The sequence below is a fragment of the Salvia miltiorrhiza genome, chromosome 5 (genome assembly GCF_028751815.1).
Source record: "Salvia miltiorrhiza cultivar Shanhuang (shh) chromosome 5, IMPLAD_Smil_shh, whole genome shotgun sequence".
Classification (NCBI taxonomy): Eukaryota; Viridiplantae; Streptophyta; class Magnoliopsida; order Lamiales; family Lamiaceae; genus Salvia; species Salvia miltiorrhiza.
Genome location: NC_080391.1, coordinates 44,288,939 through 44,304,965, shown reverse-complemented (window position 1 = coordinate 44,304,965; position 16,027 = coordinate 44,288,939). Strand labels below are relative to the sequence as shown.

General features: G+C 36.8%; 1 protein-coding gene across 5 annotated transcripts; it reads left to right on the top strand.

Annotated features, from left to right (window-relative positions):
• The first annotated feature begins 6,200 nt into the window (after positions 1-6,200).
• LOC131024692 (uncharacterized) lies at positions 6,201-15,322 on the top strand. 5 transcript variants are annotated; one of them, XM_057954218.1, is made up of 6 exons: positions 6,201-6,375; positions 10,224-10,984; positions 12,811-13,164; positions 13,541-13,980; positions 14,069-14,859; positions 14,944-15,322. In XM_057954218.1, the coding sequence occupies exons 2-6, from the start codon at positions 10,360-10,362 to the stop codon at positions 14,948-14,950; spliced, it is 2,217 nt and encodes a 738-aa protein (XP_057810201.1). In that variant the 5' UTR covers positions 6,201-6,375; positions 10,224-10,359; the 3' UTR covers positions 14,951-15,322. The 5 variants fall into 5 exon arrangements, with proteins under 5 accessions (XP_057810201.1, XP_057810200.1, XP_057810202.1 ...); XM_057954219.1 differs by having other exon boundaries at positions 6,202-6,375; positions 10,207-10,984; XM_057954220.1 differs by having other exon boundaries at positions 6,206-6,437.
• Positions 15,323-16,027: the final 705 nt, after the last annotated feature.

Below are 16,027 nucleotides of genomic sequence, written 5' to 3'. Positions count from 1 at the left end.
AGCAGTCTTCTCAATTAAAAATACCTTAAATCCTTAGTTGTAGAGTTGTTTAATCATCAAATTGGTGGCCTTTTCGTCATTACCGTGGAGGTGGTCCCAGCAGCACGAGGAGAATAGTGAAATGCGAGAGACATGAGGGACAGGTAGGGCTTTACTCTCTTCTTTCAAAGCTTAAAAAATTGGGTTTCTATCGCCTGTAGTTGATTGTAGAAATTTGTGTGTTTTCTTTTGATAAAAAATGTTTTTTTAGCTTGGGTTACTGTCGATACTATGGTTTGTGTATTTATTTTGTTATTTTTCATTTTTGACAGTTTATTTGGACTTTACATTCATCATGGTGGTAGATTTGTGAGGTTGGATGGTAAAGAAGTGTACGTTGGAGGTGAATGTGAGGTGAGCTTCAAACATGATCCTGATATGTTTGGGTATTTCGATGTATAAGAATAGTGAAAAATCTGGGATACTCAACTTGGGTGAAATTGTGCTATCAAATTCCTAGAAGTCAGTCCTTTTGTGTCTTGCAAGATGATAAAAATTGCATGGATATGCTTTCTTGTCTTACTCCATATAGTGATATGGTAGATAACAACATAGCTGAGACATTCAATGACTACATAATAGCAGCTAGGGGCATGCATATTATACACATGTGTGAGCAGATTAGAAGGGATCTAATGGTTAGACAGGTTGAAAAGTTGAAAATGATGGCTATGGTGTCTGATAGAGTGTGTCCTGCTGTGATGAAGAGCTTGGAAAAAATTAAGACTAAGAGTGTGTCAGCTTATGTGTTTCCTAATATGGCTAACAAATATGAGGTGAGTTACAAGGGTAGGGCATTTGAGGTTGATGTCAATGGTAGAAGCTGCACATGTAGGGAATGGGATCTCATAGGGATACCATGTCTTCATGGCTGTGCTGCCCTACAATTTGAGGCTGAGGAGCCATCTGCATATGTGCATGCTTATTACACTGTAGAGAGATATCTACAAGCATACAAGTATGCCATAGAGCCATTGGTTAGTGAGGAGATGTGGCCGGAGGCTGATGGCTATGTTGTGAAGCCTCCATTGGTTAGCAAGCTACCAGGTAGACCTAAGAAAGTGAGGAGAAGGGATTCTGAAGAAGATCCAAAAAATCAACATAAATTGAAGAGGTTTGGTTTGGTAATGACATGTAGAAACTGTCAGCAGAAGGGTCACAACATCAAGAGTTGTGAAAATGAGAAAGTTCCACCGAAACCCAAGGTAGTTGAGTATGCAAGTTTTTTTGCTTACTTATTGTTTGTTTACTGCTATGTGTTTACATACTCTTTATTGAAATGGAAACAGGGAAAACGAGGCAGGCCCAGAATTCATCCAATTCAGCCTCCAAAGCCTAAGAAAACTAGGAATCTGCAGGAAGGGTCATCAAGTCAACAAGATCAACCAAGGAGAGTAAGTATTTCAAATGTAATGTAATGCAGATTCCTCATTTGTAATATATAATGTGTTGATTTCTAAAAATGTGACTTTCTCAAAACTTGTAGGGTAGCAGGAGGACCAACATTCAACAGCAAGATACTATTTGTTCATCTCAAAGCAATGTGACAGCCGCAAGGGAAGGGCCATCTACTCAAGAAAGTAGGACTCGAGCTGGGAATTAGCTAGTTCATGAACATTTTGATGTAATATTTAGGTTTTTTTGTTGGGAATGTTGTGGATCCATTTGCAACTTCATTATCTCAGATTATGAAATGTTTTAGCTTAACAGCCTTGGCTAGTACTCGCCTCATTTTGCTGTAACAGATATTGCTACTCAATACTCTTATTTGCTACTCCCTCCGTCCCAGCTTTATGTATCCACTTTTAGTAGTAAATACTACTAAAAGTGGATACAAAAAGCTGGGACGGAGGGAGTATTATATGATGCTTTTGGATGATGCTTTTGGTGCATTGGAATTTTCCAACTTTATTCTTGTTAACCAGGACCATCTTTTAGCATCATTAGACCAATTTCAAAACAGAGATTTGACAAAATGTTGTTTGCATTAAATTTCACCAAATAATACAACAACCACATTCATTCCTCATCATCTACCATACCAACTGCATTAACATTCTACCAACTTCATCACCAAAACAGAAAAACAAGTCCTAAATGCCATCACCACATCAGCTACCTCTTAAACCCAACCAAAAAAAACCACTACAACAAGTAGTACAAAACCAAAATAAAGTAGCTTCATCCTTTTCTCCACAACATGGATTTTATTCCCAAGCATCTTGTACTCTTCATCCCCATCCGAGTGTGGTATGACTCCTTCGTCTCCATTTGATTTGTCTGCCTTATTTGCCCTCTGCCGAACTAATTCTTCAACCGCCAAGTCCCTTTCAACCTTCATCTTCAACAAACAATTCTTGTAGTACTCCGGTAGAATGGGATCAACCCATTCCCAATACTTGCAATCACCACGATGACCACGACGACAACAATGGTAGTAGCGCCTCTCCGGATTACTCACGCTATTGGAAGCCTGCAAGATGCACGGCTCTGCTTCTTCGCATTTGCAAAATTTTGGGGGTAAGGAGAAATTGCATGAGCTCAGTCGTCCCGTTTGAGAAGAAGAGTCCATCTCTTCAACGATTTTCGCAGCTGCTGAGTTGCTGAGTTTTTATGGAACTAGGTTTCCACGTTTTTCGCAGCTGCTGAGGTTTTTTTCGAAGAAGAAATGAGGACGACGTGAAGTGAATCCCTAATATAAAACCTTGAAATTGTAATTTGCTAAAAATTGTGAAAAACGACGTCGTTTAGGGGATTAGAGACGTCGTCGTTTGATTAGCCGACATGGCGTGCCACATCAACTTAACGGGAATCCACATCAGCAATCATTTCCCCGAAAAATAACGCTGGAACTCAATTGCAACAAATTGAAACGTGGTTCAATTTTTTGCAACAATTGAAAAGATTGTCAAAAAATCAAATTTTGGTATAAAGTGGGGTATTTTCATGCAATTTGCCCTATATAAAATATATCAAATTAATACTCATGTCGTAATATTTAATTTGATACGCATATCCAATATTTTGTAATTAGTCGAATTTCATAATTTTTAGAAAAAAAAATACTAAAAAATAAGAAGATAAAGAAAAGAAAAAGAAAAAATGTACTCCCTTCGTTCGCCAAAAGTGGAGCACTTTTACTATATCGGCCGTTCGCAAAAAGTGTACCTCTTTCCTTTTATAGAAATGGTCCCACCACCCAATTTAATATTTTAACCTTACAAACACTCTTTATTTACAAAAAAACTCACCCCAAATTCAATTTCAACCACACATTTCATAAAGTAGTGGGACCCTTTCTCCACTACATCAAAATCATCAAACATTTTATTAAATCCCGTGCCCAGCCAAAGTGTTTCACTTTTGGCAGACGGAGGGAGTAGTAGTTTACAAATAAACTTTTAGTTTTATTATAATCGCAAAATGACCAATCAATTTTAAAATTAATTTCAAATTAAAAGTATAACTGTGTAATTTAACAGAGTATAATGTTAGTAGGAATGTTATCAACAGAATATTAATAACGTCTATTGGGAACCTTGTGGAATATCATAATCCTTGTTTTGATGATACCAAAATTCATAGGTCTTAATTGTAATAGACTAGAACTGTTTTAGAACTCAATTGTTAGAGTTCGTTTCTAGTTTAGCTTGCGGTTCTGAAGATTGAAGACTGAAGACTGAAGAACGAAGGACTGAAGACTGAAGATACCAACTGAAGTATCAGTTGAAGAATCAGTTAGGAACTGATTACTTAATGCGTGCCACAGACTGATACTAAAGTCAAGTATCAGTTGAACATTCTTCCTCGGACTGATCTTCCAACGTTCAAAGAAAGCCACGTACTCACAAAGTACAGCCGCATTAAATGCAGAGATCTCAGGATCTCCTTATCTCTGCAGAGGTCATTCCTATTTGGTGGCTACTTTATCAGAGACGTCACATCTCCTGTCCCTCAAGAGAGCCGTTTTCACCAGACAAGGAACCTCGAAGATTGAAGCCTCAGCCCAAATTCGAATTGCTCTCCAACGGAAGAAATCTTGAGGACGTTCTACGCCAACGGATCTATTCAAGAGTTCTCCTACAAATAGCGCTCGAGGATCACTTCAACCTTCACCGATTCAACGACATAAGCTGAAGCTTTGCCAAAATCGCTACTCAGCCTAAAGCTTAATCTCCCCAAAGCTTGAATCGAAGAAGAGAATTCCAAAGCCAAAATCAGTCACTGCTGATTACACACATTCTCTTAAACCTTAGGCAAACACCTGTTTACCCAGAAGCCAAGGTCAAACTTGCTCCAAAGAACTTGTTCTTTGCAGTATAGTTGGCACCCGTTCAAACCTCCTCTCATAGAGTGTTTGAGTGATTCAGAGTTCAGGAAGGTACTCTGACTCTGAGAGTCTTAGCGCGGGTTGTGCTAAGCAAGAGAAATCCGACACGAGTGAAGTGTGGGTACTGAAGAAGGGTTTTCTTCAGTGGTACGGTTGTGTGCACCCGGCAAGCACATGGTTTGGTTTGCAGTGCACCTGTTAAGCACTTGCGGAGTGGATTGTTGGTCTGATCAACCGACCGTGGATGTAGGAAAGGGTTTTTCCGAACCACGTAAAAGTCTCTGTGTTGTTTACAGCTTTCAGTTTTACATTCCTACTTGTGTTGTTTCATTTGATAAACTGAATACTGATTAACTGCAAAGAGAAACCTAAGACCAACAACGTGCTCAACCGAGGCTATTGCGAAACTAATTTTAAATTCCGCTGCGTATGATATCAGTCTGACTGATCTATCTTATGATAGTCAGGAAGAATGTTATCATCTCTGTTTTAGCAAACTCGACTGAAGCCCTTACGTGCATCAGTTAAGTTCCAGCAATTTAACTGATAACTCCCTACTGAAGAGTTTTCAGTATCAGTCGTCACCCATGTTTGGTCAAAACTGTTTTCAGTTAACAGGCGTCACTGTTTGCATGTAAAGTTTCGGTTTGATCTCTTTCTGAGATCCCTCTGATTGAGAAAAATTAAAAATAGCCCATAGGTGTATTCCCCCCCCCCCAATACACCTATTCGAGACCCTCAAGACCTAACAACGTCAAAGCTAACATGCAGCGGAAATGAGTAACACAAATGAATATTTTTTCACGAATTATACAAATATAACTCGTGAGTGCCTCAAGGCTAAATTCACTATGGTCATCAACAGTATACAGTACAGATTGAGATCTCTCTGGTAATCTATCTTTATAGATTGGCTGCCTAAGATAAATCTACCTATCTACTCTCCGAACTAAAATGTTAAATCAACACAGAAAACAAAACAGACAAAATAACAAAAGTTACTCGGACAAAATAACAACCTGCTACGCTCCAATGCCCTTGTACTTCAATTCTTGCCCTTGACCTCCCATCAATACAAAGTGAGACTTTACAGATTAGCTGCCTAAGCCTCATTCGTCAAAGTGTTAGTGTCATTTTGATATAGTGTAAGTGTCATTTCAATATAGTGTTAGTGTCATTTTCAAAATAATGTCATTTGTACAATAAAATAGTGTTAGTGTTATTTTCGAAATAGTGTCATTTGTAAAATAAAATAGTGTTAGTGTCATTCCAAGATCGTGTTAGTGTTAGTGTAATTTCGTGTTAGTGTTAGTGTCCATTTCGAAAAAAAATGAGTCAGGATAGTCCAATTGAATTGGGATTTGGGTCGGGTGTACAGGAGACCATCTCGAAAATATTTGAGTATATCATTAATATTCTCATGCCTTTTTAATTTAACCATGTGGGCCCTATTCATTTTTTTTAGAGAGAGAGAGCATCAACGTCGACGGAAATGGCAGTGGCGAGAGCTTGAATTTAATCTACAAACATAACTTCTTCTTCACATGTAGTGTTAATTTATGCACTTTTTGACAGATTCAGATAGAAATGAAGGTATTAACTACATAGAGATACTTAATCTATGTTTTGGGAGTTTAATTATATAAATTATTGTTTGATGGCTACTAAATAATGTATGTATAACTGGGATTAGATGTTTTATAGGTTCTACTAAATTTCCTTTATATTTTTTTGATTTTTGATAAAATAATTTAATAGACATATTGTCTGCTGAAATTACCTGAATACCCTCTACTAATACAAAAAAATGTCGAAGTTATCCTTCGCATAATTGGGGGAAAATCATCAAAAAACACCACGAAATCTTTCGAGGCTTAGGGCGCCAAAACCTCATAAATTATTTCCTATCGCTCAATTAACCAAATTCACTCTTTCTCTGTCTTCTTCGCCGATTCAAGTTCAGTGCTACTGCAAGTCAGAGATTTAGCTACCAGGAAATCATTCAGGTAATCCTTGCGGGATCTTGCATCGACACAGCAAGTAGTAAACACCATGAGTACCTTCCATGGTTAGATTTTTTCATGATTTTTCAGTATTTTTGCTATCCATTTGCGTGGCCTTTCATTTCCCTTTCCATTTAAGTTTTTTTGGAGTCCAGCGCATATGTAAACGCGAGGTTCGGATTTTCCCAAGTATTTGGCGTTGCTCGTTTTTTGGATTCTGGTTTGGTTTGGTTTCATGAAATCATATTTGACCCAATTTCAATTGGTTGCTTTGAATTTATGTCCATCGCAATATTAGGAGTAATGCACGACTATATTTTGGAATATGTGTGAATTTATGTGCATTATGTTGTGAGAAATTCTATGAAGTTATGTGGTTGCTTTCAAACATGAAATGAGGCTACTTTGATAGACGAACTCAACGCATTTTTTTTTTTGCTCGCGTTATGTTTGACGAAGACTCATATTTTGAAGTAAATTCCAGGGATAAAATTGTAAACACAATTTGTAATCTCAATCACTTTTCATTGCAATATTACTCATCGGGGAGGGAGTGGCGGATGACATTTCTAAGAGGAATAGTGTTTTTAATGCGGGCTGAGTCTTTAATGCGGGCCTGAAGGATTGTTAATATTTCCTATCAAACAGTGAGTTTTGATGAGAAAAATAGTATATCTCACCTATTAACACCTATCAAACACGTGAATTTGAAGCATGTTATTTATTAATTATTTAGAATATTTTTTAGAATTGTTATTTATTAATTCAAAGCATGTTTTAGGGTTTTAAGATTAAATTGTTTTGAAGCACATTTGAACTTGGATTGGACGCTATTAGCCAAAATTAAGAGGTAGTCAACCGTGATTTAATGTAGCCGTAGAAATCATAGTCAGCTACCTTTTAATTTTGGCTAATAATAATAATAATAATAATAATAATAATAATAATAATAATAATAATAATGGATTATTATTTGTTAGCTTAATTGTTGGATTTTATGAATGACCGAATAATGGATTATTATTTGTTAGCTTAATTATTGTTGTTTAGTTATTTATTAATATTAATTCACGAATTAGTTATTGTTGGCTTAGTTAATTGTTTTAGTAATTGTTGGTTATATGTTATTAGTAATTGTTGGCTTAGTCAATTGTTTTACTAATTATTGGCTTAGTTCATTGTTAGTGGCTTAATTGTGGCTTAATAGTTAACCGATTAGTAGAGCTGTCAAACATTGCGGGCCGGCCCGGCCCGGCCCAACCCAGCGGGCCTAGGCAATTTTTTGGGCCGGGTCGGGCCGGCCCAAAATTTCAGCGGGCCTCGAACAATGAAGCCCAGCCCGGCCCTATACGGGCCGCCGGGCGGGCCGGGCCAAAACGGGCCAAAATTAATAAATTAATATATATATATATATATATATATATATATATATATATATATATATAGGGTGTGGTTCCAGAGAGAACTACATTATTTGTGAGAATGGGAGAACCATCAAATCTAATGCATTCACTGTAAAAATTAATGCATCCGCTGTTAAAATTAATGCACTCAAAAAAATAAAATAAAATGCTCCCTTCAGGATTCGAAACCAGGATCTGCATTCATCCAACAAGATGATGCATCCACCGTAGATCTTGATGATCGAATGGCTGAAAATGGTTCTCCGGTCTTCTTTTATTTATGGTTCTTTCCTGAACCTCTCCCTATATATATATATATATATATATATATATATATATAGTTCCAAAAATTAATAAATTAAATCAAATTTAAAGAAAAAAATTGAAGACAAATTCGATGAAATAAAAAGGGCCTTAAACAATCTACATCTAAATTACGTAATTGACTAAAATTAAATGTAAACAAATATGACTAAAACTAAATGTAACCTTTGACTCTACATCTTAAGTTAGACTTTGACTTGTCATTGTCGTCAATTGAAGAAATGGACTTAGATTGGGTTGGGTCCATTGGGATTTGGGAGGAGATATAAATTTTTGAAATTTTCACATAATATACTGACGGGCCGATTTGGGCCCGAAAGCCCGGCGGACTTTTTGGCCCGCGGGCCGCGTGACCCGGCGGGCCGCATGGGCCGGGCCAGGGAGGCCCGGATTTTTTTGGGCCTTGAAAATCCTAGCCCAGCCCGGCCAAAACTACGGGCGGGCCGGGCGGGCCTATCGGGCCGGGCCATTCTCGGCCCATTTTGACACCCCTACCGATTAGTAATTTATTGGTTTTGCCTAACGGATTAGTTAAGTGATTAGTAATTGATTGTCAATTCTGATTGAGTAATTGATTAGTGGTATATTGGTTATTAGTAATTGATTACATAATTAATTATTTTTTCATTATTTATTGCATTTAATTAGTAACTAGTACGTTCTCCCGTGCGATGCACGGGCCACAGTATATATATATATATTTTAAAATTTTATTTATGTAAAAATGTCTAATATCATCATTGTGAATTAGATTATTTGGCAATACTTTTTTATATTAATTTAAATATTATTATTTGATTTGAAGTAGTATTGTATCAACTCAATGAATATAATATTAAATTTAATGAATATTGTAAAGTTTTAATTAAATTTATAAATTATAAAGTAAATAATTTAAGACAATTCATTCTAAGCATATAATACTAAACCATGAATATCAAAATAAAAGTTTAATTAATAATCTAAAAATGACAAATTGATTTGGAATATGATATTTATCAATAAATGAAATTAAACAAAGAATCAAGTCAATCTTCCTACAAAACATAGTCATACTATATCTTATTAAAATGAAGAGGCCAAAAATAAATATTGAACAAATAATAAATCATAAAAGATGTAGATATTCTATATTTTAAATAATAAATCATAAATGATTTCATCATAGGTGTTCCCGACAATATAATCTTCATTTGTTTCTAAAACGATCTATCAATAAATAATCATTTATTCATATAAATTATATGATATTTTGTGATACATATTACTATTTGAATTAGTAAATGCAAAAACTAAATTACTTCGTTTCACTATCATCTATATTTATTTATTTTTATTTTAAGTTTTTTATCATATAAAAAAATTGTAAATATATAACTACAAATGTTATGACAATTAATTTTTATTATTTTTATCTCCTTTAGGCATATAATAGTAAAATAATAAAAGTAATAACAATTTATTTTGATTAGGGTTAACTGATGAGGTATAAAACGTTAACACTTTTTAATATGTGGATAAGATAAAAGTGATATTGCAAAAATTAGAAATTTTTTTAGAGGAATATTTTCTTTATAAATTTTTTGATACATTTGTTGTTTAAGCCATATAGCTTAATGAATTGAGATGAAGAAATTAAATAAAATTAAAGATATTTTTATGTTTCATTCAAGATGTATAGTATATATTTTATCCAAAATATCATTGCATGAAATGAAACAATATAATCTATCTAAAAAATTAAAAAAAATAAAGAAATTAAAAATGTAATTAGTATTGCACGGTAGTTATTCATGCAATTAGTTTTTGTTAGAAAACTAAAGTGATGCCCACGTTTTTTTCAATGGTAGTTATACATTTTTTTTACAATTTGTATAACCTTTATATTATAACATATTTTCAAAATTGCCATTGAAATCAATTTCAAATTAATTTGAAATCAATTTGGAATTGAGAACTTCCTTTTTAATATAGTATAAATTTTCAAAATTGCCATTGAAATCAATTTCAAATTAATTTGAAATCAATTTGGAATTGAGAACTTCCTTTTTAATATAGTATAGATTCATAAATAAACACAATTGAATAATTGATTTCTTTTCATAAGTTATTGCACAAATGTAGTTGCAAACACACCTTCGCCATTTCTGCAAGCTTGCCAGAATCATAAGCCCTCGCCTCCGTTACACTGTTTCACACAAAAGAAATATCTCCACAAGAAACCCTCCGCTTTTGCCCTTGATTACGACATACATTACTCATGGAGCCGATGATTGATCCGAGCTCATCAATTCCGGAACTAATCAAATTTATTAAGCACTCATTTCGCGAGTGCGAGTTTGATGAGGTGCAGAATACATTGATGGAGCGGGAAAAAAGTATGAAAGTTGAAATGGAAAAGCTTGTCAGAGAATGTGATGAACTGAAGAAACAGGTTGATTTCCTGGAGCGCTCTAAGGGCTATTCGGAGTTGGAGAAATGTGATCTGGAGGAGAAGCTGAGAGAGAGTCAGAAGAAAGGTGAAGAGTTGGATAAAATGATCGTCCAAACGAACGAGAAATTTGAGAAATTGAGGAGCGAAAAACACGATGTTGAGAACGAGCTGGTAAGGAGTATTGGAAAATGCGAGGAGATGGATGAACGGCTCGCCAAAATGGGGAAGGAGATTGAGGAATTAAGGCGAGAGAGCCTTTATGCAAATAAAACCATAGAGGAGTTGAAGGCAAAGGAGATTGAGGCTGATCGCGTTGTGCAGGAACTGAAGCGCCAAAATAATGAGGCAGCAGCTGCTATTGACACTGAACTGGAGAAGAATATGCAGAATGGCGAGGTGAACCCGGAAGAAGATAGGGCTACCGAGTCACCTGAATTTCCTGCAATTTCTGGTAATTCACAGCCCATATTTTATTGATTTATTCTTTATTTTTGTGAAGATTTATTCTGGTGATTTTAGGATGACTGATTTCAGGAGGGACTAATGATTCGTATCAGGGGTAACTATGACTGTTTTTATGAAGAATGATTAGGGATTCAAAGGAGATTATGATTAGCTTGATTGATTAGGAATTTAGGATATAAGTAAAGTAGCTAGTTATATTCTCTTGAATATATATATGATAAATATGTCTCTATTGTTAATATGTTAAATAAAGCGTATGAATAGTGTGCATTGTAGAATCTATATTTGCACTTCTAAGGATACGTTTACTTTGATGGATAAATTTATAATGAGAAAATGATGGATAACAAAAATTTATGCCTTTAAATACCTCCTTTCTTTTCCCATATTTTATACAAAATATATAAAATGGTGAACTTCTCTTTTGTATAAAATGTGGAAAAAGAAATGAAGCTGAGAAAAATAAATTTATCCATCAAAGTAAACGCACCCTAAGGAAATGAAGCTGAGAAAAATAAATAAATAAAAACTAATTTGCTCATCAAGGGCGTGTAGATTTCTTTTGGTGAATCCATCCTTACATTCCCCGACTGCTTTTCCTTCCGGTGGTTGTGAGCAATTCCTTATTGTGGTTGAGCTTGTTTAATATCTACCAATCAAGTTGAGTTTTTTGTTTGCAATATTGTAGTCCTCGAGCATAATAAAGGGTGTTGATACTCTTCTCTGTCTCTCCATTCTTGATTGAGACCTTCGATAGCTGAGATAGGCCACTAGGTCAAGTGAATTAATAAAGAGTAAAGCATTGGAGAGTTCAAAACGACATTGGAATCTTATTGAAGATACGATGGTTTAAACAAGAAAAACAATTTAAAACATATCAGAATAACTACTCATCATGCTATGTATAGTTTGTTTAACTATAAGCTGAAAGCCAAGTTTTACTTCTTGCAGGCCTAATCTTATTGTTGGTACTGATATTTAGACTGATTTTATTACATAGAAGGCTAACCAGATAGTAAAGGTCTGCACGAGATCAATAAATACAATTGATTTGCTGAGTGCATACGCAGAAGGAAACTACAAGTCCTCTATGATAGATTTTGTGGCTTATGCAAAAGTACATCTAATTGTTTGGTTTATGAAGTCATAGGAGTAAATGAACTATCTTCAATATCAGTGTGCTATCTATGTTTTGAGCACAGTTACTCATATGAGGAACATTCATTATTAGGAAGATATATGCTACCAGTTCCCACTCTCAGTTGAAATCTTGGTAGCCATCACTAGCATTCCTTCATTTCTTCTTATTTTACTCATGTCCAAAATTGTTCTTTTGTTTCTTTTTAGAACTCAATTTTAACTTTAAACTTTAGTTAATGCTGGAGTTAGAATTCCCATACCTGTTTGTGCATGGAGCATTTTGTAACGAAGAACCAAAAAGCTTTTCCTTGGTCTTCTTTTGCCTTTGTAAAACCAAAATACTAATTTGGTTTGGTTTGATTAGTTAACTTGTAAATTTTGGCTTTTGGTTTCTCCATAGCTCAACTGACCTAATTCACCCCCCTACTTATTACCAACTAATTACACGGGCACTGAAATGTGTTCCTATCTAGTATGCTGATCTGAACTGTTTTAAAGGGCAACTCATGTTTGCTGCAGCATCTGTCTTGATATTGTTGTTTCTTGTTCTTTCATCATGATGCATCTGGCTTGATTTCTCTTACTTGGATTTGGATGAGTCTTCTTACGAGCATCAGCTTTATTTAAGGCTTATTTAGTATATAAACCAACTTATATGTGCATGTGGTGCAGGTTCACACGCGAGTGTAATGCAATCGGGTGGTGAAGCGCCTGCAGAGAAGGCAGTAGCTTCATCTTTCGCTGCTGGAAAAGTTGTGATCGTCATATGTGATAGTGACAGCGATGGTGAAACACATATTCCTGACACTTTGTCTGGGCAGACAAAGAGGAGGAAAATAAGCACATCTGCTGCACCATCTCGCTGTCGTTCATTGCCCAGCAGCAGAGTTGAAGAAAGAGCCGGTGCTCTTCAAAAGTCTCGTACCGTTGATCGTATTGATTCTACAGATTCGGATGATTCAATCTCAGCTGGCTATACGAACAATCTCACTGCGATGATTGAAAGTAGAGGAAACAACAATAAAGGTTAGTGCTATGTTTTCTCTTCTATAATGTATCTGTGACTGTAATTATGCTGTTCTTGTTGATTGGGAGGTTAGGCTATGCTTAATGGTTGTTGAATTCTAATAATGATGCGAAATAAGCATTGATTTGTAACTGATTTTACATCTTACATTAAGACAGAAGGTTGCTTGCTGGTGTCTACACTACAAAAATGCGACTTAAACAACAGATTAACAATTAAAATGTACCGTCATGAAAGGCTCGGCCGTAAGGATGATTAACTATAGAAAATTATATTTTGATTTTTTTATCGAATAAAACTTTCCGTCGTAAAAAAAATACCCCCTCCATCCACCAAATCCAAATAAGTACTCATATTTTCTTTTTGATAGTCAAGGGGCTGGTGGTTCTGGCTCTGGCAGAGTCGAAGGAGGATCCACCATTCCCGTGGTGGATATTGATGATGATGTCCCCATTCCCGCAACAGTCCAAGATATCCCGACTCCTGCCTTCCTGCAGAAGAAGCGGAAGGCTGCTGTGGTTGCCCTCGCTGAAAAGCGGAGGATGGCTGGCCAGCAAAAGGCCAGCAAGTTCGTAGACCCGGAGGCTGAGCCAGCAAGTGAAGCGGAGGCAGTCTCCGTGGATGCTGCAGGAGGCAAGGCTCTGGCCCTGCCCGCGAGGGAGTCAGAGGCCTCGGGCTCCAAGCCGATCTTGTCTCTGAAGGGGCGGGATTTTGTCCGCACATTGCATTCCCATATCCATCCCCAGGATCGGGAAGCGATGAAAAAGATGAAGCGGGCGACACTGACTAACAGCCTCGGTCAGCTGTGCCTTCAGGTACCCTGCATTATTTACCTTGTTTTAGTGATTTTGTTACTGACCTTATGATTTCTCTGCTCTGACACTTCCCTTTGTTTACCTGCAGCTGGAGTCCCGGGTCGGAGAGGCCATTCAGTGCATCAATGGTTACGATGCACTGGAAAATGACCTGAAAAAGGAGAGGGAGTTGACGGCGAAGCGCGACGAGGAGGTCGCGGGCATGGTGGAGCGATACAGCAAGGCCGAAGCGGACGTGACTGCGCTGCAGGCCCACCTTGCCCAAGTGGAGGTGGAGAAGGCCTCTCTAGCCTCTGAGCTGGAGAGGGCTAAGAAGGAAGGCTACGATAACCTTGTCCGGTTCCGGATGAGGTATGAGACGGAGCACCGGGAGTCCAGGCGTAACTGGAAGAAAGCCTGTGAGGGTGCCCAACACCGGGGCTACGTGATGGGGGCCCGGGACCAGCGCCTGGAGTTTTTTCTTTCTCCCCAGGGCCAGCAGTTCCTGGGCATAATGCTGGAGGGTACCCTGGCAGCCTTTCAGAAGACTCCCGATTATCTGGAGGGGTTCGCCCAAATCTTCGCCCATGTGATAAAGCAGACAGCGATGAAGACGGCGGAGATGTTGGGAGCGTCGGCGGAGCAGGCCGCTGCCCTGGATATGGAGGCCTTGATGGACAACATCAAGGATGAAGATCTGAACAGGCTGTTGGGGATCACTGCTGAGTCCCCAAAGAAGCCGGGGTGGTGGTACCCGGTTTTGGAGAAGGCCCTTCCCCAATTTGCCTTTGGGGTCTACCCTGAGCCGGTGCCTACTGCTCCTGTGTATTGGCCCCCCTTCTGCACTTCCCTGGCGAAGTTTGTGGATCAACTGAGGGGTCAGCCTGGTGCTAGCTTGATGTGTGTGATTTAGTTATCTATTTTCGTGTCGTTTTGCCATTGATTTTTCCTTGATATTATCCAGATTGTTGACATTTGGCGCAGGAATTAGATGGATTGGGGATAGATCTCGTGGATGGAAGAAGTTGGTGGAAATCGAGCTTTTGATGAAGATTAGAGTTGATTGTGGAGGAATTTAGAGATTGGGCTTGGAGTTAATTATTTTACATTTAATTAAGCCCAAAACTCTTATTTTAATTATTTTGGGTTGTGTTTTATTAAAGGGGCCGAAGCCCATATTGTTAGAGAGAGTCGGCTACTTAAGGGATTCTAATTCCCATTGAACAAGGTTTTTACATATAGCCGCAACTTTAGACTTGGGGATAGAGTTTGACTTTGATTATAATTAGGAACACACTTTATTTTCCTTAGTTTTGGAGCAGAACGATTTTTTCATGCATGCAAGTTCTTTTGTTTATTGTTATTGCTTTCTCTAGTTTTTAACTTTAAGAAGAATTGCAGCTGGATCGTGAAGGAGTAGAAGAATTGTGGTTAATTTTATTCAAGTTTAAATTCAATCGTTTTTAATTATTTCGTTAGTTTTAATTTGCGTATTATTTGTTTATCATATTTGATTATTATGTTTTCTTTTATTTTTTTGGTTGTTGTTAATTTAATTATGAGTAGCTAAGCTTTTAATTTGGGGAGAATAATGAAGCATTAATTTAATAATTTGTGAGACCTAATTGGTTTTAAAATTGATTCCTATTAATTTCGATTAATTCCTAGGGTTTAAAGATAATTCTAATTTTATTTAAGTCTGGCCAACTTAGGTTTAATTACAGTCAATTAGCACCTCCAATCCGTAATTGTTGGAATAAGGCTGATTAGTGATAAAACTACCATGTTCGTAGTAGGAATTAATTGGTATATTAATTATTACTAGCGTATCTAGGATAATTGATATAAATTGTGTTCCTTCATCTTAATGCTATTAGAATATTAAATCTAAGACTGGCGTATCCAGCTAGGTTATATTTTAATAAGGGAAATAGATAGGACTAGCGTATCTAGCCGTCTATCGACACAGTAAGTAGGAATTGGGGTATGTCAGTGCGTATCACGGTATCCTATAACTAATTGGTTAATAGGGATTAATTAATTATTGCGTCGAGGATCAGAGATTAAA